At 42.1% G+C, this 20657-nt stretch overlaps 1 protein-coding gene across 1 annotated transcript in view; it reads right to left on the bottom strand.

Annotated features, from left to right (window-relative positions):
- Positions 1-20657, bottom strand: part of pianp (PILR alpha associated neural protein) — a 58207-nt gene that overhangs the window by 4700 nt on the left and 32850 nt on the right. Inside the window, exon 5 of the mRNA XM_072460926.1 lies at positions 3196-3342. Within this exon, the coding sequence (XP_072317027.1) occupies positions 3196-3342 (147 nt within the window). The remainder of the gene's footprint in view (positions 1-3195; positions 3343-20657) is intronic.

Genomic DNA, 20657 nt, shown 5'->3' with positions numbered 1-20657 from the left:
TGTAGTACCTGGCTGTAGTACCTGGCTGTAGTACCTGGCTGTAGTGTCTCGCTGTAGTACCTCGCTGTAGTACCTGGCTGTAGTACCTGGCTGTAGTACCTGGCTGTAGTGTCTCGCTGTAGTACCTCGCTGTAGTACCTCGCTGTAGTACCTGGCTGTAGTGTCTCGCTGTAGTGTCTCGCTGTAGTACCTGGCTGTAGTACCTGGCTGTAGTACTTTGCTGTAGTACTTTGCTGTAGTACCTGGCTGTAGTACCTCACTGTAGTACCTGGCTGTAGTACCTCACTGTAGTACCTCACTGTAGTACCTGGCTGTAGTACCTCACTGTAGTACCTGGCTGTAGTACCTCACTGTAGTACCTGGCTGTAGTACCTGGCTGTAGTACCTCACTGTAGTACCTGGCTGTAGTACCTCACTGTAGTACCTGGCTGTAGTACCTGGCTGTAGTACCTGGCTGTAGTACCTGGCTGTAGTACCTCACTGTAGTACCTGGCTGTAGTATCTCAAGATAAAGGTTACTATAGTATAAGATGGATTTGTCTCTGGTTTGTGTGCGTGGGCTTCACTGAGTCACTAGAGACGAGCTCAGAGGCTTAGACGGGGTTTTTCTCTGATATCGATTTTTAAAACAATTGTAACACGAGATGAAAACGTTTAAATCAATCGGTCCATCGGATTAAAAGAAGCATGTTTTTGTGTCGGTTGAATCTTTCTAAATAACAACTGCTGTAACTTTTTTGTCACAGCAAATGCTCAAAACTCCTCAAGTCAGAGCAAATGTCTGGATACAACGTTTGAATTAATAAGTAATTGGAAGGACAAAAGTGTTAAATAATGAAGAAAATCTGGTATTTTCAAAAGCTAGAAACAAAAATTAAATTCAAATCATTTAATATTGTCATCATAAAGCTTTTGTAGATGAAAACTTTCTGTCAAATATATTACTCAAGTAGCAAAAGTAAACGGTACTATAACTACTCTGAGAAGTATTTTATTTGAAAAGTGACTCCGGTAACTGTCAAAAACACACCGGGTCCTATTGTGGACGGGGACTTATTGACAGAAGTAACAAACAATCATAGCTGGCACAATAATTGGTCAAAAAGTAAACTTTCCCGTCCGTCTCCGCCGCGGCTTGACACCGACACTGCTCTGTGGACTCGGAGGTGTTAAAACTTTATACGACTGTGTCAAAATCTTTCCAGTTTAGTTTCAAACCGCCCACATTCTGCGCCGGGCTCTAACAGGCATTAAAAAGTGATAGATTCTGGCTCAGAGTACAGAGAAAAGCTCAGAATGTGATTAAATGTAACGGAAATGCGGCGCACAAGGACCGGGTTTGGTTTTCGAACGGAGATGTTATGTTATGTCATTTAATCCCGCTTTTTCTCTTTCCCTGTACCTCAAAAACCTGTGTAATCCCTCACTCGTTCAGGTAAAGTCCTTCCATAGCTAAAGAAAATCGAATTCTGTCGATTTGACCAAAGGGTGCTGTGATGAATCGACAAATCGTGACTATAATTGACTATTACAAAAATAAACCTAGTCTTATGTTGATCATTGTAATAGTTTTCTGACAAAAGACCTTTTTTAAATTACAAAAACAATGGCATTATTAAATCAAAATATCAAAAAAGAATAAACTATGTCTGAAAATGTTCTCTGTCTCGAAGCCTTCAGTCACTATATATACATCAACCCTTATTTGATTGGTTGGATAATGTATTTAAAAAGTCTCAATAGGCAATAAAAAATACTTGTTTGTCTAGTCGACCAATTGTAAAAATAACTGGCTCTAGTGAGTCATTTTTGCCACTCAGGAGGAGCAAAGTACACGGAAACTAACACTCTCTGGTCGTTTACTCCTTATTGCCTTTAGCTCCGCCCCTCAGACAGATAATTAAGACAGTGACTCACCAGGACAACGTCACAGGAACCGAAGAAACAACTTGGATGAGTGTCAAATCGTGTTCCATGTGATCAGTGTGAATCTGTTGTAAAACGTGTGTGTGAATTACTGTCTATCAAAATAACCTCCATCGTCACGTACGGCGTGTGTAAAAGGTGCGGAATCTTCCAAACAAGGAGCGATACTTGGACCTGAACCGAAACGTCTCTGATGGATTGTAAACGTGTGATCTGCTCGTGTATTCACAGGAAGTGGGAGGAGTCCCTGTCCGCTTCATTCCGGACCTTTCCCTGAGCGTCGCCGTCCCTTGTGATCCTCTTTTCGCTTGTATTATTTTATATTAGGCTGCCGACCTCCAGAGAAAATAAGTTCTGCTCGGACCAGAGTCGTTTACAGGTTGGTCTCATGAACACTGGACATTTTACACAAATCACTCTACTTTATAGACTTTTCCCGCTCGACCCGAAGTGCCAAAACAACTTAAAGTGCCAATCCACAGCGGAAAGAGTGGGCGGGGCGGAGTATAAAGAGGCAGGAGTGGGCGGGGCGGAGTAGAAAGAGGCAGGAGTGGGTGGGGCGGAGTAGAAAGAGGCAGGAGTGGGCGGAGCAGGGGGAAGCCAGAATTTGCTGTTTAACTGTCAGATTTGTGGTTCATATCTCTGTATTTACCGGGTCTGTCCACATGAAATAAACATTGACACAAAGTTCCACGTCTTGTCTGTCAATGCAAATAAACAAAAGTTATTTATATAGCCTTTTTTTGTCAGTTGAAAGAACTTTAAGCCGTAAAATGAATATTGCAGGTTTGTGGAGTAGATCCTGAACAGGTTCAGTGTTTGTGGACCTCTAGTTTGGATATTTCTTTCAAAAACTGAAAACCTCCCGTAGAGTTTTATTCACAGGTTCAAATTAAAAGCTAAAATATTTTAGTTTTAAATCGTCACTTGCCACGGCAACGGTCCTAGATTCTCATCGTTCTGGACCCCGTCGTCTACCAACGTGAACACGGACCTTTTCTCATCCTGTATCACCGAAGTTAGTATCACAAGATATGATTATTTAGATATTTTCCCACACTTCTACATTGTATTTCACTTCAGGCTCATTAAATCGAATCAACTTTACTGAGAAGAGTCAAAATGGAAGCGCTGGTGAGATTTAACGATTTAAAAGTCCTTATTTGCTTAACTTTCACCTATTTCCCGATGAGTGCGTGTGGTTTGTGTTTACCCAGACTCTTTGGCCTGGCGTGTGCGTTTTGAACCGCTCCGGCGCCGTCTCATTACCTCTCCCTGTCAGCGAAGGAGGACGAGGCGCTGCGGAGCGTCTGCCGACTCTCCTCCGAGGCCAGGGGGCGAGGGAGGGCGAGCGAGAGGGGCGGGGCCACGCCACGGGACAGCGGGGGAGGGTGGCGGGAACAGCTGCGGTCGTAACTGCGGAGAGAGAGAGAGAGCGGCGGGAAGAAGAGATGAAAAGTCGTGGAAGATGAGAAGACCTTTTTTGGTCACTGCTGTCTCTGTGTCCTTGGGCAAGACACTTCACTGACTCAGGATGCGTGAGGAGTGATTGTTGCTGTCGGCTACAGCTGCAACGATTAATCAGATAAACCGTTGCAACTCGATGATAGAAAATGACCGCAGTCGTATTTTGATAATCGGAGCAAACAGACTCTAAAACACATAATAAAGACAGTGGGAATATTAAAATAAAATGTCAAAAAAGGAAAAAAAACATTGGTAACACTTTTTAATAACTACATTAATTCGTGCCTTTGTAAAGTATGAACAAATACTTAATTTGTCAAATCGACTAATGGAAGAATAATTAGTGACTTTTTGAATACTAAATTAATGGTGAGTTGCGTTCATGTTTCCATCTGTCACTCAACCACAAAACCTCTGACACTAAATATCAAAGTTGAACTAAAGTGAACTAAACCCAATCCAAATGTGTAACCTAACCCTACAATTTTAATTAAACTTTATAGTGTATTGTGACTGTCATATGTACTTGAAGAGGAGCGGCGCTGAGATTCTTTCTGTCAATTATATTTTTATTCCAGGCGTCAAAATCCTGTCAGTGGAAAAGTGGATTGGAGAAAGAAATGACTATAACTTTATGTTTTTGGAACTCAAATGGTGAGAGGATGTATGCTACGTCAAAGATTTCAAATGTATTCAATCGACTTTATTTATACAGCACATTTTACAGACGCAGTTTACAGTGCTGCACAGAAACAATAAGAAATGAATGAAAAAGGAGTAAATGCTCGGTTAATTTGACTAATCCCAAAACCAGTAAAATCACAAGTGCATAAATAAAAAAAATTAAATAAAAAAAATTAAAAATAAATTAAAAATATAGCCGCAAGCGGCAATGATCGGCCCTCGCCACGCCGCCGCCACGCCGCAAGAGGAGGGGGCGCTAACACGCCCCAATTGTCCTTTTATTATGCCTACTGCTGAATCTGTGACGCTGTCACATCTTCTCCCCTTTGTTTTACCATCAAAAAGCAATTTTATTTTGAATTCTTGGCAAAATGTGCGGCTTTTCCGCACAGACACCGTGACTCTTTGAATAAAAATGTGGATAACTTTTGATGGTCCTGAAGATGAGTCTCACCAAATTTCAGGTTAATATGTCTAACGCCCTAAGAGGAGTTTGTGAAAGTCTAAAGTGTAAACATGTTCTGGCGATTTCCCCATTGGAATAACATGGAAGGTTTCGGTCATCGTTACGGCAACGTCATAACAATTATGACATGAGTCATTGACTTTTTTGATGGGGATGCCAAAATTGAGTTGTGTGTCAAATTTCATATAATTTCGCAAAACTAAATATTTAACCTCCATATAAAATCTGTAGGGGGCGCTGTGGCTCCAAATTAATTTATTTCACTTCAAGTAGGTTTAGGGCAAAGAGTTTAACAACTGATTCTAATTTGACGCAATTCGGACTTTATCTGCGCAAACGGCAGAAATGTTAAATTTGGGAGATTTCTGAAATTCTTGCTACAGTTTGCGGCTTCGCCGCACAGAGACCGTGACAGGTATCAATGTAATTTGGATAACTTTTGATGTCCCACTCCTCAGTAGCATTTTCACCAAATTTCAGCTTTTTAGGGCCAACGCCCTGGGAGGAGTTCGTAAAAGTACGACGTTTGGAAAAACTCCGAAGTCATGTTTAGCCATTTTTGAAGCAATATGGCCGACATTTGGTTGGGCGGACGGCGTTGCCGTAATAATATTTTTTACTTCTCTTGTCACCATCTACCTCTGCGCCAAATTTCATGATTCTACGATCAGATTTTTTTTGGGTCATTTCCCATCTCTCAATGCATTTTTGGTACATTTGGGGGCGCTGACGCGCCAATTTTTTTTATTTTAGAAAAGGGAAATAGCCAGAATGTAGAGAGGCACGATTTTTAGAGGTTTGCAATTTTTTGTGACTTTTCGTCAATGTTCACTGGGTGAAAAATAGGGGGGTTGGTCCCGAGAAGAAAGAAAGAAAGAATTAAAGCCGCAAGCGGCATCCAACGGCCCTCGCGGGCCGCCGGCCTTCCGACTCTGCTCTCTGCATTTTACAGAGATGGCGCTAACGCAATTGTCTAAGAACTAAGACAGTGACACATTGGACACATGCTGTGCTTAACCAGTGCAAATGAAGACAAATGTCGGTCAAATGTGCAGCTCCAGCGCACAGAGACCGTGACACTTGGAATAAAAATATGGATAACTTTTGATGCCCCGCTGTGTAGATGATTCTCCCCAAATATGAACTTGATCGGATAATCGCCCTAGGAGGAGTTTGTTAAAGTGTGAAGTGTAAAAATGTGGTCATTTTAGAGATTTTGCGGTTTCCCCATAGGGATAACATGGGAAGTTTCTGTCATCGCTACGGCTACGCTTTACCAAATATGACTTTGGCTCCCATACTTTTATTTTGGGGATGGCAAATGAGAATTGTGTGCAAAATGTCATGTCATTTGGAAAAACTCTTGTTTATAGGCCACTCTGAAGGCCAAATAGTCCAAATTCTGCGAAAAGTTTGCGGCTCAGCTGCACAGAGACCGTAAATGTTATCCATAAAATTTGAATAACTTTTGATGCCCCACTTGTCTAGAGGAGGTACACCGATTTTGAGATCGGTGGGCCAAACGCACTAGGAGGAGTTGGTTAAAGTGTGAAGCGTAAATGTGAACATTTCAAGGATTTGGCGTTTTTCCCATTTGTGACAGTATATTTGCAGCTCCACGGCAAAGAGACCGTACCACTTAAAATCGAAATATGACTAACTTTTGATGCCCCGTTTGTGTAGATGATTCTCCCCAAATATGAGCTTGATCGGGCAATCGCCCTGGGAGGAGTTCGTTAAAGTGTGAAGCGTAAAAATGTGGTCATTTTAGAGATTTCGCTGTTTTCCCATTTCTGACATATATTTGCGGGTCCGCCACACAGAGACCGTAGCACTTAGAATCAAAATATGGGTAAGTTTTGATGCCCCGCTTGTGTAGATGATATTCTCCAAATATGAACTTGATCGGGCAATCGCCCTAGGAGGAGTTTGTTAAAGTGTGAAGCGTAAAAATGTGGTGATTTGAGCGATTCTACGATTTTCCCATAAGGATAACAAGGATGTTTCTGTCAACGCTACGGTTACGCCGTACAAAATATGACTTTGGCTCTCATACTTTTATGATCAGGATGGCAAATTAGAATTTTGTTCAAAATATCATGTCATTTGGAAAAACTCTATTGTTTATAGGCCACTCTGAAGGCCAAATAGTCAGAATTCTGGGAAACGTTTGCGGCTCCGTCGCACAGAGACCGTAAAAGTTATCCTTAAAATTTGGATAACTTTAGATGCCCCACTTGTCTAGAGGACGTACAACGATTTTGAGGTTCCTGGGCAAAACGCACTAGGAGGAGTTTGTTAAAGTGTGAAACATAAAAATGTGGATATTTGAGAGATTTTGCGGTTTTCCCATAGGGATAACATGGGAGGTTTCTGTCATCGCTACGACTATGCCGTAAAAAATAAGGCATTTGTCTGATTGGCTTTTTTGATCGGGACGCCAAAATAGAATTTTGGGTAAAGTTTAGAACATTTTGGTAAAACTAATTTTTGACCTTCAATGTTAATTTAAAGGTCACTCTGTAGGGGGCGCTATCGCGCCCATTTCAATTTTGTCATCATAAACTGGTCCAAACTAGAAAGTTTAACAACTGATTCAAATTTGGTCCTAATCGGACTGGTTTTGATCAAATGGGAGCAATTTTTAGATCTGCAATATCCCAAAATAAGTTGTCCAACTTTGCGGCTGCGCCGCACACAGACCGTAAAAGGTATCTCAAAAAATTGGATAACTTTAGATGCCCCACTTGTCCAGAGGACGTACGCCGATTTTGAAGTCGGTGGGCAAAACGCCCTAGGAGGAGTTCGTCAAAGTTTGACGTGAACAAAATGGCTAACACAGCGTGTTTTCATTTTCAAAGGAAGATGGTGGCCATAGGGTAAGTCTGGGGGCGTGGCCACAATGATTATTTTTTTTTGTCCTCACGAGAGGAATGCGTGTCCCGAATTTCGTAGCTTTACGACAAAGTTGACCTCGGGGCGTCTCCCATAGGCGCAATGTATTTTGACTTTTGTCGGTGGCGCTGTCGCGCCATTTTTTAATGAAAAAAAAAATGGCCCAGAAAAAACAAAATTTTTCGCCGATTTTGAATTTTGGGTAAAGTTTGGTGAGTTTTTGAGCATGTTCAGGGGGTCAAATTAGAGCTCAAAAAGCAGAAGAACAAGAAAAATTAAAGCCGCAAGCGGCATCCAACGGCCCTCGCGGGCCGCCGGCCTTCCGACTCTGCTCTCTGCATTTTACAGAGATGGCGCTAACGCAATTGTCTAAGAACTAAGACAGTGACACATTGGACACATGCTGTGCTTAACCAGTGCAAATGAACACAAATGTCGGTCAAATGTGCAGCTCCAGCGCATAGACCGTGACACTTGGAATAAAAATATGGATAACTTTTGATGCCCCGCTTGTGTAGATGATTCTCCCCAAATATGAACTCGATCGGGCAATCGCCCTAGGAGGAGTTTGTTAAAGTGTGAAGTGTAAAAATGTGGTCATTTTAGAGATTTTGCGGTTTCCCCATAGGGATAACATGGGATGTTTCTGTCATCGCTATGGCTACGCTGTACAAAATATGACTTTGGCTCCCATACTTTTATTTTGGGGATGGCAAATGAGAATTGTGTGCAAAATGTCATGTCATTTGGAAAAACTCTTGTTTATAGGCCACTCTGAAGGCCAAATAGTCCAAATTCTGCGAAAAGTTTGGGGCTCAGCTGCACAGAGACCGTAAATGATATCCATAAAATTTGAATAAATTTAGATGCCCCACTTGTCTAGAGGAGATACACCGATTTTGAGATCGGTGGGCCAAACGCACTAGGAGGAGTTTGTTAAAGTGTGAAGCGTAAAAATGTGGTCATTTTAGAGATTTCGCTGTTTTTCCATTTGTGACATATTTGCGGGTCCGCCACACAGAGACCGTATTACTTAGAATCAAAATATGGATACCTTTTGATGGCCCGCTTGTGTAGATGATTTTCCCCAAATATGAGTTTGTTCGGACAATCGCCCTAGGAGGAGTTTGTTAAAGTGTGAAGCGTAAAAATGTGGTGATTTGAGCGATTCTACGATTTTCCCATAAGGATAACATGGGATGTTTCTGTCATCGCTACGGTTACGCCGTACAAAATATGACTTTGGCTCTCATACTTGTATGATCAGGATGGCAAATTAGAATTTTGTTCAAAATATCATGTCATTTGGAAAAACTCTATTGTTTATAGGCCACTCTGAAGGCCAAATAGTCAGAATTCAGGGAAACGTTTGCGGCTCCGTCGCACAGAGACCGTAAAAGCTATCCTTAAAATTTGGATAACTTTAGATGCCCCACTTGTCTAGAGGACGTACACCGATTTTGAGGTTGGTGGGCAAAACGCACTAGGAGGGGTTCGTTAAAGTGTGAAACAGAAAAATGTGGATATTCAAGAGATTTGGTGGTTTTCCCATAGGGATAACATGGGAGGTTTATGTCATCGCTACGACTACGCCGTAAAAATTAAGGCATTTGTCTGATTGGCTTTTTTGATCGGGACGCCAAAATAGAATTTTGGGTGAAGTTTAGACAATTTTGGTAAAACTAATTTTTGACCTTCAATGTTAATTTAAAGGTCACTCTGTAGGGGGCGCTATCGCGGCCATTTCAATTTTGTCAGCCTAAACTGGTCCAAACTAGAAAGTTTAACAACTGATTCAAATTTGGTCCTAATCGGACTGGTTTTGATCAAATGGGAGCAATTTTTAGATCTGCAATATTCCAAAATAAGTTGTCCAACTTTGCGGCTGCGCCGCACACAGACCGTTAAAGGTATCTCAAAAAATTGAATAACTTTAGATGCCCCACTTGTCCAGAGGACGTACGCCGATTTTGAAGTTGGTGGGCAAAACGCCCTAGGAGGAGTTCGTCAAAGTTTGACGTGAACAAAATGACTAACACAGCGTATTTTCATTTTCAAAGGAAGATGGCGGCCATAGGGTAAGTCTGGGGGCGTGGCCACAATGATTTTTTTTGTTCGTCCTCACGAGAGGAATGCGTGTCCCGAATTTCGTAGCTTTACGCCAAAGTTGACCTCGGGGCGTCTTCCATAGGCGCAATGTATTTTGACTTTTGTCGGTGGCGCTGTCGCGCCATTTTTTAACGAAAAAAAAAATGGCCCAGAAAAAATAAAATTTTTCGCCGATTCAGAATTTTGGGCAAAGTTTGGTGAGTTTTTGAGCATGTTCAGGGGGTCAAATTAGAGCTCAAAGCGCTGAAGAAGAACAAGAAAAACAATAAAAATTAAAGCCGCAAGCGGCATCCAACGGCCCTCGGGGGCCGCCGGCCTTCCGACTCTGCTCTCTGCATTTTACAGAGATGGCGCTAACGCAATTGTCTAAGAACTAAGACAGCGACACATTGGACATGTACAATGCTGTGCTTAACCAGTGCAAATGAACACAAATGTCGGTCAAATGTGCAGCTCCAGCGCACAGAGACCGTGACACTTGGAATAAAAATATGGATAACTTTTGATGCTCCGCTTGTGTAGATTATTTTTCCCAAATATGAGCTTGATCGAGCTATTGCCCACAGAGGACTTCATTAAAGTGTGAAGCATAAATGTGAACATTTCAAGGATTTGGCGTTTTTCCCATTTGTGACAGTATATTTGCAGCTCCACGGCACAGAGACCGTAGCACTTAAAATCAAAATATGGATAACTTTTGATGCCCCATTTGTGTAGATGATTTCCCCAAATATGAGCTTGATCGGGCAATCGGCCTAGGAGGAGTTGGTGAAAGTGTGAAGCGTGAAAATGTGGTCATTTTGGAGATTTCGCTGTTTTCCCATTTCTGACATATATTTGCGGGTCCGCCACACAGAGACCGTAGCACTTAGAATCAAAATATGGATAAGTTTTGATGCCCCGCTTGTGTAGATGATTTTCCCCAAATATGAGCTTGATCGGACAATCGCCCTAGGAGGAGTTTGTTAAAGTGTGAAGTGTAAAAATGTGGTGATTTGAGCGATTCTACGATTTTCCCATAAGGATAACATGGGATGTTTCTGTCAACGCTACGGTTACGCCGTACAAAATATGACTTTGGCTCTCATACTTGTATGATCAGGATGGCAAATTAGAATTTAGTGCAAAATGTCATGTCATTTGGAAAAACTCTATTGTTTATAGGCCACTCTGAAGGCCAAATAGTCAGAATTCTGGGAAACGTTTGCGGCTCCGTCGCACAGAGACCGTAAAAGTTATCCTTAAAATTTGGATAACTTTAGATGCACCACTTGTCTAGAGGACGTACACCGATTTTGAGGTTGGTGGGCAAAACGCACTAGGAGGAGTTCGTTGAAGTGTAAAACATAAAAATGTGGTAATTTGAGAGATTTTGCGGTTTTCCCATAGGGATAACATGGGAGGTTTCTGTCATCGCTACGACTACGCCGTAAAAATTTAGGCATTTTTGTGATTGGCTTTTGTGATCGGGACGGCAAAATAGAATTTTGGGTAAAGTTTAGACAATTTTGGTAAAACTAATTTTTGACCTTCAATGTTAATTTAAAGGTCACTCTGTAGGGGGCGCTATCGCGGCCATTTCAATTTTGTCAGCCTAAACTGGTCCAAACTAGAAAGTTTAACAACTGATTCAAATTTGGTCCTAATCGGACTGGTTTTGATCAAATGGGAGCAATTTTTAGATCTGCAATATTCCAAAATAAGTTGTCCAACTTTGCGGCTGCGCCGCACACAGACCGTTAAAGGTATCTCAAAAAATTGAATAACTTTAGATGCCCCACTTGTCCAGAGGACGTACGCCGATTTTGAAGTCGGTGGGCAAAACGCCCTAGGAGGAGTTCGTCAAAGTTTGACGTGAACAAAATGACTAACACAGCGTATTTTCATTTTCAAAGGAAGATGGCGGCCATAGGGTAAGTCTGGGGGCGTGGCCACAATGATTTTTTTTGTTCGTCCTCACGAGAGGAATGCGTGTCCCGAATTTCGTAGCTTTACGCCAAAGTTGACCTCGGGGCGTCTCCCATAGGCGCAATGTATTTTGACTTTTGTCGGTGGCGCTGTCGCGCCATTTTTTTACGAAAAAAAAAATGGCCCAGAAAAAATCAAATTTTTCGCCGATTCTGAATTTTGGGCAAAGTTTGGTGAGTTTTTGAGCATGTTCAGGGGGTCAAATTAGAGATCAAAAAGCAGAAGAACAAGAAAAATAAAAATAATTAAAGCCGCAAACGGCATCCAACGGCCCTCGCGGGCCGCCGGCCTTCCGACTCTGCTCTCTGCATTTTACAGAGATGGCGCTAACGCAATTGTCTAAGAACTAAGACAGCGACACATTGGACATGTACAATGCTGTGCTTAACCAGTGCAAATTAACACAAATGTCGGTCAAATGTGCAGCTCCAGCGCACAGAGACCGTGACACTTGGAATAAAAATATGGATAACTTTTGATGCTCCGCTTGTGTAGATTATTTTTCCCAAATATGAGCTTGATCGAGCTATTGCCCACAGAGGACTTCATTAAAGTGTGAAGCATAAATGTGAACATTTCAAGGATTTGGCGTTTTTCCCATTTGTGACAGTATATTTGCAGCTCCACGGCACAGAGACCGTAGCACTTAAAATCAAAATATGGATAACTTTTGATGCCCCATTTGTGTAGATGATTTCCCCAAATATGAGTTTGATCGGGCAATCGGCCTAGGAGGAGTTGGTGAAAGTGTGAAGCGTGAAAATGTGGTCATTTTGGAGATTTCGCTGTTTTCCCATTTCTGACATATATTTGCGGGTCCGCCACACAGAGACCGTAGCACTTAGAATCAAAATATGGATAAGTTTTGATGGCCCGCTTGTGTAGATGATTTTCCCCAAATATGAGCTTGATCGGACAATCGCCCTAGGAGGAGTTTGTTAAAGTGTGAAGTGTAAAAATGTGGTGATTTGAGCGATTCTACGATTTTCCCATAAGGATAACATGGGATGTTTCTGTCAACGCTACGGTTACGCCGTACAAAATATGACTTTGGCTCTCATACTTGTATGATCAGGATGGCAAATTAGAATTTAGTGCAAAATGTCATGTCATTTGGAAAAACTCTATTGTTTATAGGCCACTCTGAAGGCCAAATAGTCAGAATTCTGGGAAACGTTTGCGGCTCCGTCGCACAGAGACCGTAAAAGTTATCCTTAAAATTTGGATAACTTTAGATGCACCACTTGTCTAGAGGACGTACACCGATTTTGAGGTTGGTGGGCAAAACGCACTAGGAGGAGTTCGTTGAAGTGTAAAACATAAAAATGTGGTAATTTGAGAGATTTTGCGGTTTTCCCATAGGGATAACATGGGAGGTTTCTGTCATCGCTACGACTACGCCGTAAAAATTTAGGCATTTTTGTGATTGGCTTTTGTGATCGGGACGGCAAAATAGAATTTTGGGTAAAGTTTAGACAATTTTGGTAAAACTAATTTTTGACCTTCAATGTTAATTTAAAGGTCACTCTGTAGGGGGCGCTATCGCGGCCATTTCAATTTTGTCAGCCTAAACTGGTCCAAACTAGAAAGTTTAACAACTGATTCAAATTTGGTCCTAATCGGACTGGTTTTGATCAAATGGGAGCAATTTTTAGATCTGCAATATTCCAAAATAAGTTGTCCAATTTGCGGCTGCGCCGCACACAGACCGTTAAAGGTATCTCAAAAAATTGAATAACTTTAGATGCCCCACTTGTCCAGAGGACGTACGCCGATTTTGAAGTCGGTGGGCAAAACGCCCTAGGAGGAGTTCGTCAAAGTTTGACATGAACAAAATGACTAACACAGCGTATTTTCATTTTCAAAGGAAGATGGCGGCCATAGGGTAAGTCTGGGGGCGTGGCCACAATGATTTTTTTTGTTCGTCCTCACGAGAGGAATGCGTGTCCCGAATTTCGTAGCTTTACGCCAAAGTTGACCTCGGGGCGTCTCCCATAGGCGCAATGTATTTTGACTTTTGTCGGTGGCGCTGTCGCGCCATTTTTTAACGAAAAAAAAAATGGCCCAGAAAAAATCAAATTTTTCGCCGATTCTGAATTTTGGGCAAAGTTTGGTGAGTTTTTGAGCATGTTCAGGGGGTCAAATTAGAGATCAAAGCGCTGAAGAAGAACAAGAAAAATAATAATAATAATAATAATATTTTTAGCAAAAACAATATAGCCGTTTTTACTATAACAACAAATGATACATCGTTTGAAAGCTCTAAGCCTTCCCGATGCCGCCATGGGGTGGAATCATCATTACGAGCGCTTACGCGCTCGTCACTCCCTATTCCGTCGGGATGCCCCGCCCACTCCCCATAGACTTCCATTGATTTGAGCAGATACAAGCATGGCCCATGCCTGCGGCATGGATTCTCGCATACGGGACGATGCCAGGAGGGTTTTTGGAGGAATGCAGCGCTTCGCGCTGCTGTTGTCAACAATTAGTGAATGGGCTACGCCCATTCACTAATTGTTGACTATTTCTGTCATAGCAGGAGTAAGTATGCATGATCCATGCCTTCGGCATGGGCTAGTTCACTGTACTTGCCAGGGGCGACGGGGTACCAAACATGCGGGCTGCGCCCGCATGTTTGGTCAGACAGTTGCAACGCTGCCTTCGGCAGCGTTGCGGGAGCAATAGGCCCTCCCCCTGCTGGGGCTCGGGCCTAATAATATTTTTAGCAAAAACAATATAGCCGTTTCCACTATAACAACAAATTATACATCGTTTGAAAGCTCTAAGCCTTCCCGATGCCGCCATGGGGTGGAATCATCATTACGAGCGCTTACGCGCTCGTCACTCCCTATTCCGTCGGGATGCCCCGCCCACTCCCCATAGACTTCCATTGATTTGAGCAGATACAAGCATGGCCCATGCCTGCGGCATGGATTTTCGCGTACGGGACGATGCCAGGAGGGTTTTTGGAGGAATGCAGCGCTTCGCGCTGCTGTTGACTATTTCTGTCATAGCAGGAGTAAGTATGCATGATCCATGCCTTCGGCATGGGCTAGTTCACTGTACTTGCCAGGGGCGACGGGGTACCAAACATGCGGGCTTCGCCCGCATGTTTGGTCAGACAGTTGCAACGCTGCCTTCGGCAGCGTTGCGGGAGCAATAGGCCCTCCGCCCTGCTGGGGCTCGGGCCTAAAAATATAGCCGCAAGCGGCAATGATCGGCCCTCGCTACGCCGCCGCCACGCCGCAAGAGGAGGGGGCGCTAACGCGCCCCAATTGTCCTTTTATTACGCCTACTGCTGAATCTGTGACGCTGTCACATCTTCTCCCCTTTGTTTTACCATCAAAAAGCTATTTTATTTTGAATTCTTGGCAAAATGTGCGGCTTTGCCGCACAGACACCGTGACTCTTTGAATAAAAATGTGGATAACTTTTGATGGTCCACCCCTGAAGATGAGTCTCACCAAATTTCAGGTTAATATGTCTAACGCCCTAAGAGGAGTTTGTGAAAGTCTAAAGTGTAAACATGTTCTGGCGATTTCCCCATTGGAATAACATGGAAGGTTTCGGTCATCATTACGGCAACGTCATAACAATTATGACATGGGTCTCATTGACTTTTCTGATGGGGATGCCAAAATTGAGTTGTGTGTCAAATTTCATATAATTTCGCAAAACTAAATATTTAACCTCCATATAAAATCTGTAGGGGGCGCTGTGGCTCCAAATTAATTTATTTCACTTCAAGTAGGTTTAGGGCAAAGAGTTTAACAACTGATTCTAATTTGACGCAATTCGGACTTTATCTGCGCAAACGGCAGAAATGTTAAATTTGGGAGATTTCTGAAATTCTTGCTACAGTTTGCGGCTTTGCCGCACAGAGACCGTGACAGGTATCAATGTAATTTGGATAACTTTTGATGTCCCACTCCTCAGTAGCATTTTCACCAAATTTCAGCTTTTTAGGGCCAACGCCCTGGGAGGAGTTCGTAAAAGTACGACGTTTGGAAAAACTCCGAAGTCATGTTTAGCCATTTTTGAAGCAATATGGCCGACATTTGGTTGGGCGGACGGCGTTGCCGTAATAATATTTTTTACTTCTCTTGTCACCATCTACCTCTGCGCCAAATTTTATGATTCTACGATCAGATTTTTTTTGGGTCATTTCCCATCTCTCAATGCATTTTTGGTACATTTGGGGGCGCTGACGCGCCAATTTTTTTTATTTTAGAAAAGGGAAATAGCCAGAATGTAGAGAGGCACGATTTTTAGAGGTGTGCAAATTTTTGTGACTTTTCGTCAATGTTCACTGGGTGAAAAATAGGGGGGTTGGTCCCGAGAAGAAGAAGAAGAAAGAAAGAAAGAATAATATTCCGATGCGAAAACAATGTTTCCCATTTTCCAAATATCATAAACTATACATTTTCGGAAAGCGCTCGCGCTTTCCTACCTCATGGTGTGGGTCCCTGGTCACTGACGGGTACTTTCGTTAATTTTGAGTGGGCTCCGCCCACTTTGTGTTTTTGGCCCTCTATACAGTAATAATGTTCATTTTTTGCATTACATGCTTATATGCACGGAACATGCAAGAGATGGGGAACGTATTCGTGAGGTACTTAGCGCAAATGAGTGCTTTATATGGGGATGACGACCGCTTCGCGGTCGTCATCTCAATGTAAAGTGCTCGTTTAGTGCGCACTTTTGCACGGGCTTCGCCCGTTTACAACGGTAAAGTTCCATTTTCCTACTACTAATTAGTATGCACGGGGCGTGCATGAGTGAAGGAGTGCGTTAGTGAGTGTTTGGAAGTGGGCGAGCGCTTCGCGCTCGATTTCGTGCGCACTACGTGCGCACTTTCGCAGCCGTGCTTCGCACGGCCTTACGAGATTAATAGGCCTCTCGCCAGCTTGTGGCGCTCGGGCCTAATAATATTTTTAGCAAAAACAATATAGCCGTTTCCACTATAACAACAAATTATACATTGTTTGAAAGATCTAAGCCTTCCCGATGCCGCCATGGGGTGGAATCATCATGACGTGGGGTGCCCCGCCCACTCCCCATAGACTTCCATTGATTTGAGCAGATACAAGCATGGCCCAAGCCTGCGGCATGGATTATCGCGTACGGGACGATGCCAGGAGGGTTTTTGGAGGAATGCAGCGCTTCGCGCTGCTGTTGTCAACAATGAGTGAATGGGCTACGCCCATTCACTAATTGTTGACTATTTCTGTCATAACAGGAGTAAGTATGCATGATCCATGCCTTCGGCATGGGCTAGTTCACTGTACTTGCCAGGGGCGCCCGCATGTTTGGTCAGACAGTTGCAACAATGTTTCCCATTTTTCAAATATCAAAAACTATACATTTTAGTAGCTCTTAGGTCGTCATCCCAATGTAAAGTGCTCGTTTAGTGCGCACTTTTGCACGGGCTTCGCCCGTTTACAACGGTAATGTTCCATTTTCCTACTACTAATTAGTATGCACGGGGCGTGCGTGAGTGAAGGCGTGTGTTAGTGAGTGTTTGGACTACGTGCGCACTTTCGCAGTCGTGCTTCGCACGGCCTTACGAGATTAATAGGCCTCTCGCCAGCTTGTGGCGCTCGGGCCTAATAAAAAAAAAAAAAATTAAATTAATTAAATTAAAATTAAAATTGAATAAAAATGAAAAAGACAAAAATATTTAACTTTGGATAAAACTTGATTTAAAAATGACATTGAGCTGCTAGTCCAATTTAAAATCTGTTTCTATGGTGTCGCCAAGGTCAACATCAATAAGGTACAGCTGTGTCCAAAAAGTATTAATTAAACAGTATTTCATTTTTTCATCTCGTTATTATATCATAATGTGTGAGCTACTCTGTTCCTTTGTGGATAAATAAAGTATTTCCCAGAATGTTAATGAAGAGCAATAACTGTTTATTTTCCCGATCGTCACCAAAACACAACAAATTATACAGAATAAGATTTTAAAAAAATACATTGACCATCTGACCACAGTGCACGTTTTAGGACAGGACTGGACATGTGGTTTGATTTCCTGAAACAAAAACACACGGGGACATAAACGTGACAATATTGTGTTGTAAAGTTAAGGCTGTGGTCAGATGTAACATTTCTCATCCATTGTCAAACGTCCCATTACCGCGGGCTCCCAACGCAGAACCCTCAATGTCTCTTCTGATGACGCCTGTCCATCATGTCAGTGGAAATCATGTCCTGTAATCTCGGTCTATGTTACAGTGAGTCCGGGCAGGAAAATAATGGGTTTGTTTGTGTGGACGGGAAAACAATATCAGGACGGCGATTTGTCAGTCTATCACTCTGTATGTGACAATGTTTGTTTGCTCCAAAACAAAGAGATGCCGGCGGTGTTTATGGCTGTGGTCTAAAAGAAGGCGTGGCGCTGGCAAAAACCTATAAAGTATCTCTGTATCTGTGGCCGAGCTGATGTTCATACAGAACAAACTCACAATTCACACCCAAATCTCAGGATAACTCACAATTCACACTCCTTTCTGCTGTTGTGAATAAAAATCCTTTCAAAATATTCATTCGACTAATACACATTTTGGTCGACACCATCAACAAACTAGCGACTAACTTCTTAACATTCTCCCGTACCTGTTCAAACCGGACATTTTCTGCATTTATTCCCTTTTGTCCTTTAACTCCTGGTGATTTAAAAAATAAAGCTATTCTAGGTTATTTTCAGTCAAATCAAACTGTTGATCCGTTTGTGCTGCAAAGCCACAAATGACAAATAAGCCTAAATGAATAGGCCTTATACAGGCTTTCTACCTAAACTCTTTTACTTTATTACAAGTGCCTCGATCATGTTTAGTTTATTTAGCTTCAGCTTTGAAAAAGCCACTGTCAAAAACCAACACGCTCTCAGTGTCTGTCAGTCCAAACTCCATCAGCTTTACTCATCCTTGTTTTTGCCAAAGAAAACCGAGTGGGATTTGAAATCAGATTTCCCTGGAGAGCTTGTTTCCACTTATAATGAGAGTAAATCAGACAACAGGTGTTAGACCTGCTGAGTCTCAGCTTCACAAAGAGTCCGGACCTTTGTTTGTTCTCCAAAGGTTCAGAAACAGCTTCAGTTTGACTTGGACAAAGGTCCACAGCCTCAATCATGTAGATCTAATATTTATTTGAGTAGATATTTGTTTGATTAGGCAAATTGATTATTTGTACTTTGAAATGTCATTTTTAACCAAATAGAGGTTGAAATATGGTAACTGAAGGCTTCTAGATTACAGTGTACTATTGATGAAAATCTGAAATAGTTTTTTTGTTGCTGTTGTTGCTCTTTATGGTCCAGATACCAAATGACAAATCCTATCTGTTTCTGACCTTTAATGCAGTGGTTTTCTCTTGGAGAGAAACAATGGAAATAGGGAAGATTTATCAGATTATTTGGGTCAGAATATAATAATTAAGTCATCATAAAGATTATCTTGACATTTTTAGACAAAACCTTTTTTTTAAATTGAAATGGTAGAAAAGTGACCATTTCCAAACTATATTAGGCAAGGCAAGTTTAAATGTAGAGCACGATTCATACACGAGGCAATTCAAAGTGCTTCACAACAGGAAAGAAGATGCATCAAAATCACAAAGACATGGCAGAAATAAAAAAAACATTCATTTCAATTCATTCAATATAACAGTTTTCCTGACATGAATCATACACTTTGTCCATGCTTAGAAAACCACATCTATTGGCCCACACTGGCCCACACTGGCTCACACTGGCCCACACTGGCTCACACTGGCCCACACTGGCCCACACTGGCCCACACTGGCCCACACTGGCCCACACTGGCTCTCACTGGCTCTCACTCCAGACACTCTTTCCCATATTTATTTGACATTACCAGCGTGACGGGCGTCTTCGGGACGGACACACCGCTTTTAGATTGATTCCATGTTTGACGGTCCCTGGACGTCAACGCGCTATCTGCCTCTGCACACGTCTGTGCTGAGAGTATGTATCTTTTGTAATTAGGTCTCTTTTAGTTCAATTAAAATAAATGTGATGATTTTAGAAGCAAAAAAAATTCTTTCTGCTCAGCTTTTCCTCAATAAAGTAAACCTAAATGTAAAATGCTTTTTTTTCTTGCTGTTCACGTGAAATTGATCATTCAGAAAGTCAGATTTCCTAAAGCTGGTCACATATTGAGGAGCGGAAATGAGTTAAGAAAACAAGAAGGAAAGAAAATTTAGGATTTTACTGTCGTTTTGCTTGTTAATAATCGCGGACAATCGTTAAATCGCGACAACAACTGGACTAAAACTTGAATTCGTGACATCCCTGAATGAAACACAAACTTGTTGGAGGAATCATTTGTGCCATTGCTGATTTATAAACGTGTGATGGCCGCTGTAAACACACAGGTCTAACGTTGGACTGTTTGAGGCGGTTGAATCCCTCCTCGAGCGTCTGCACAGGCTGTTCTCAGACATGATTGATATTCCACATGTGCGACTCCAATAAGAGACTCCATCATCCTGTTGCATTTATCCACCCATAAATAAGAACAACTCCACCAGGTGGGATTCTGCAGCGCACGGGTTCTTTCCACGCCACAAATAAGTCTGTGCAATCAACCGCATTTTAATTAAGCTCGATTTCCAGTCTTTTCTCATCGTCAGTGATGAGCTCGGGCCTTTTTAATCGAGGACGTCTGTGGGGGAAAGGCAGGTGGTTCGGAGTCCAGGCTTTGGAGGAAATGTCGGACTATTTTTGGTGTGTTTTGTTTCATCTTCAGGAAATTAAAAGGCCCGTCAAAAGTGTTTAATCTGTTTTTAATCAGACAAAATAAAATCAAAGGGACAAATAAATGTCTCTTGTTTTTGTCACGTCGCCCAACTCTCTCTTGTCTATATTTGTTTTGGTGTCACTTGAATACCAGCTACTTGAAGGGTTCATTTATGTTTTAAAAAGAAAAGAAAAAGTAGGCTAATTCAGTTTTAGTCTTTAGTTTTTGGACAGCAATTATGTTTTTATTTTGGTCAAGATTTAGTGAAGTAATTATTTTTAGTTTTAGTCAACAAAAATGTCACGTTAATTACGTCGACTAAAGCTATAATAGTTTTAGTCAGTATGTATATTATTTTAACTGATAGATTGCATTGC

Source organism: Eucyclogobius newberryi, unplaced genomic scaffold (genome assembly GCF_026437365.1).
Source record: "Eucyclogobius newberryi isolate DKJ021-1_F unplaced genomic scaffold, fEucNew1.0.hap1 SCAF_3, whole genome shotgun sequence".
Classification (NCBI taxonomy): Eukaryota; Metazoa; Chordata; class Actinopteri; order Gobiiformes; family Gobiidae; genus Eucyclogobius; species Eucyclogobius newberryi.
This window is presented reverse-complemented; position numbering and strand designations above follow the sequence as displayed.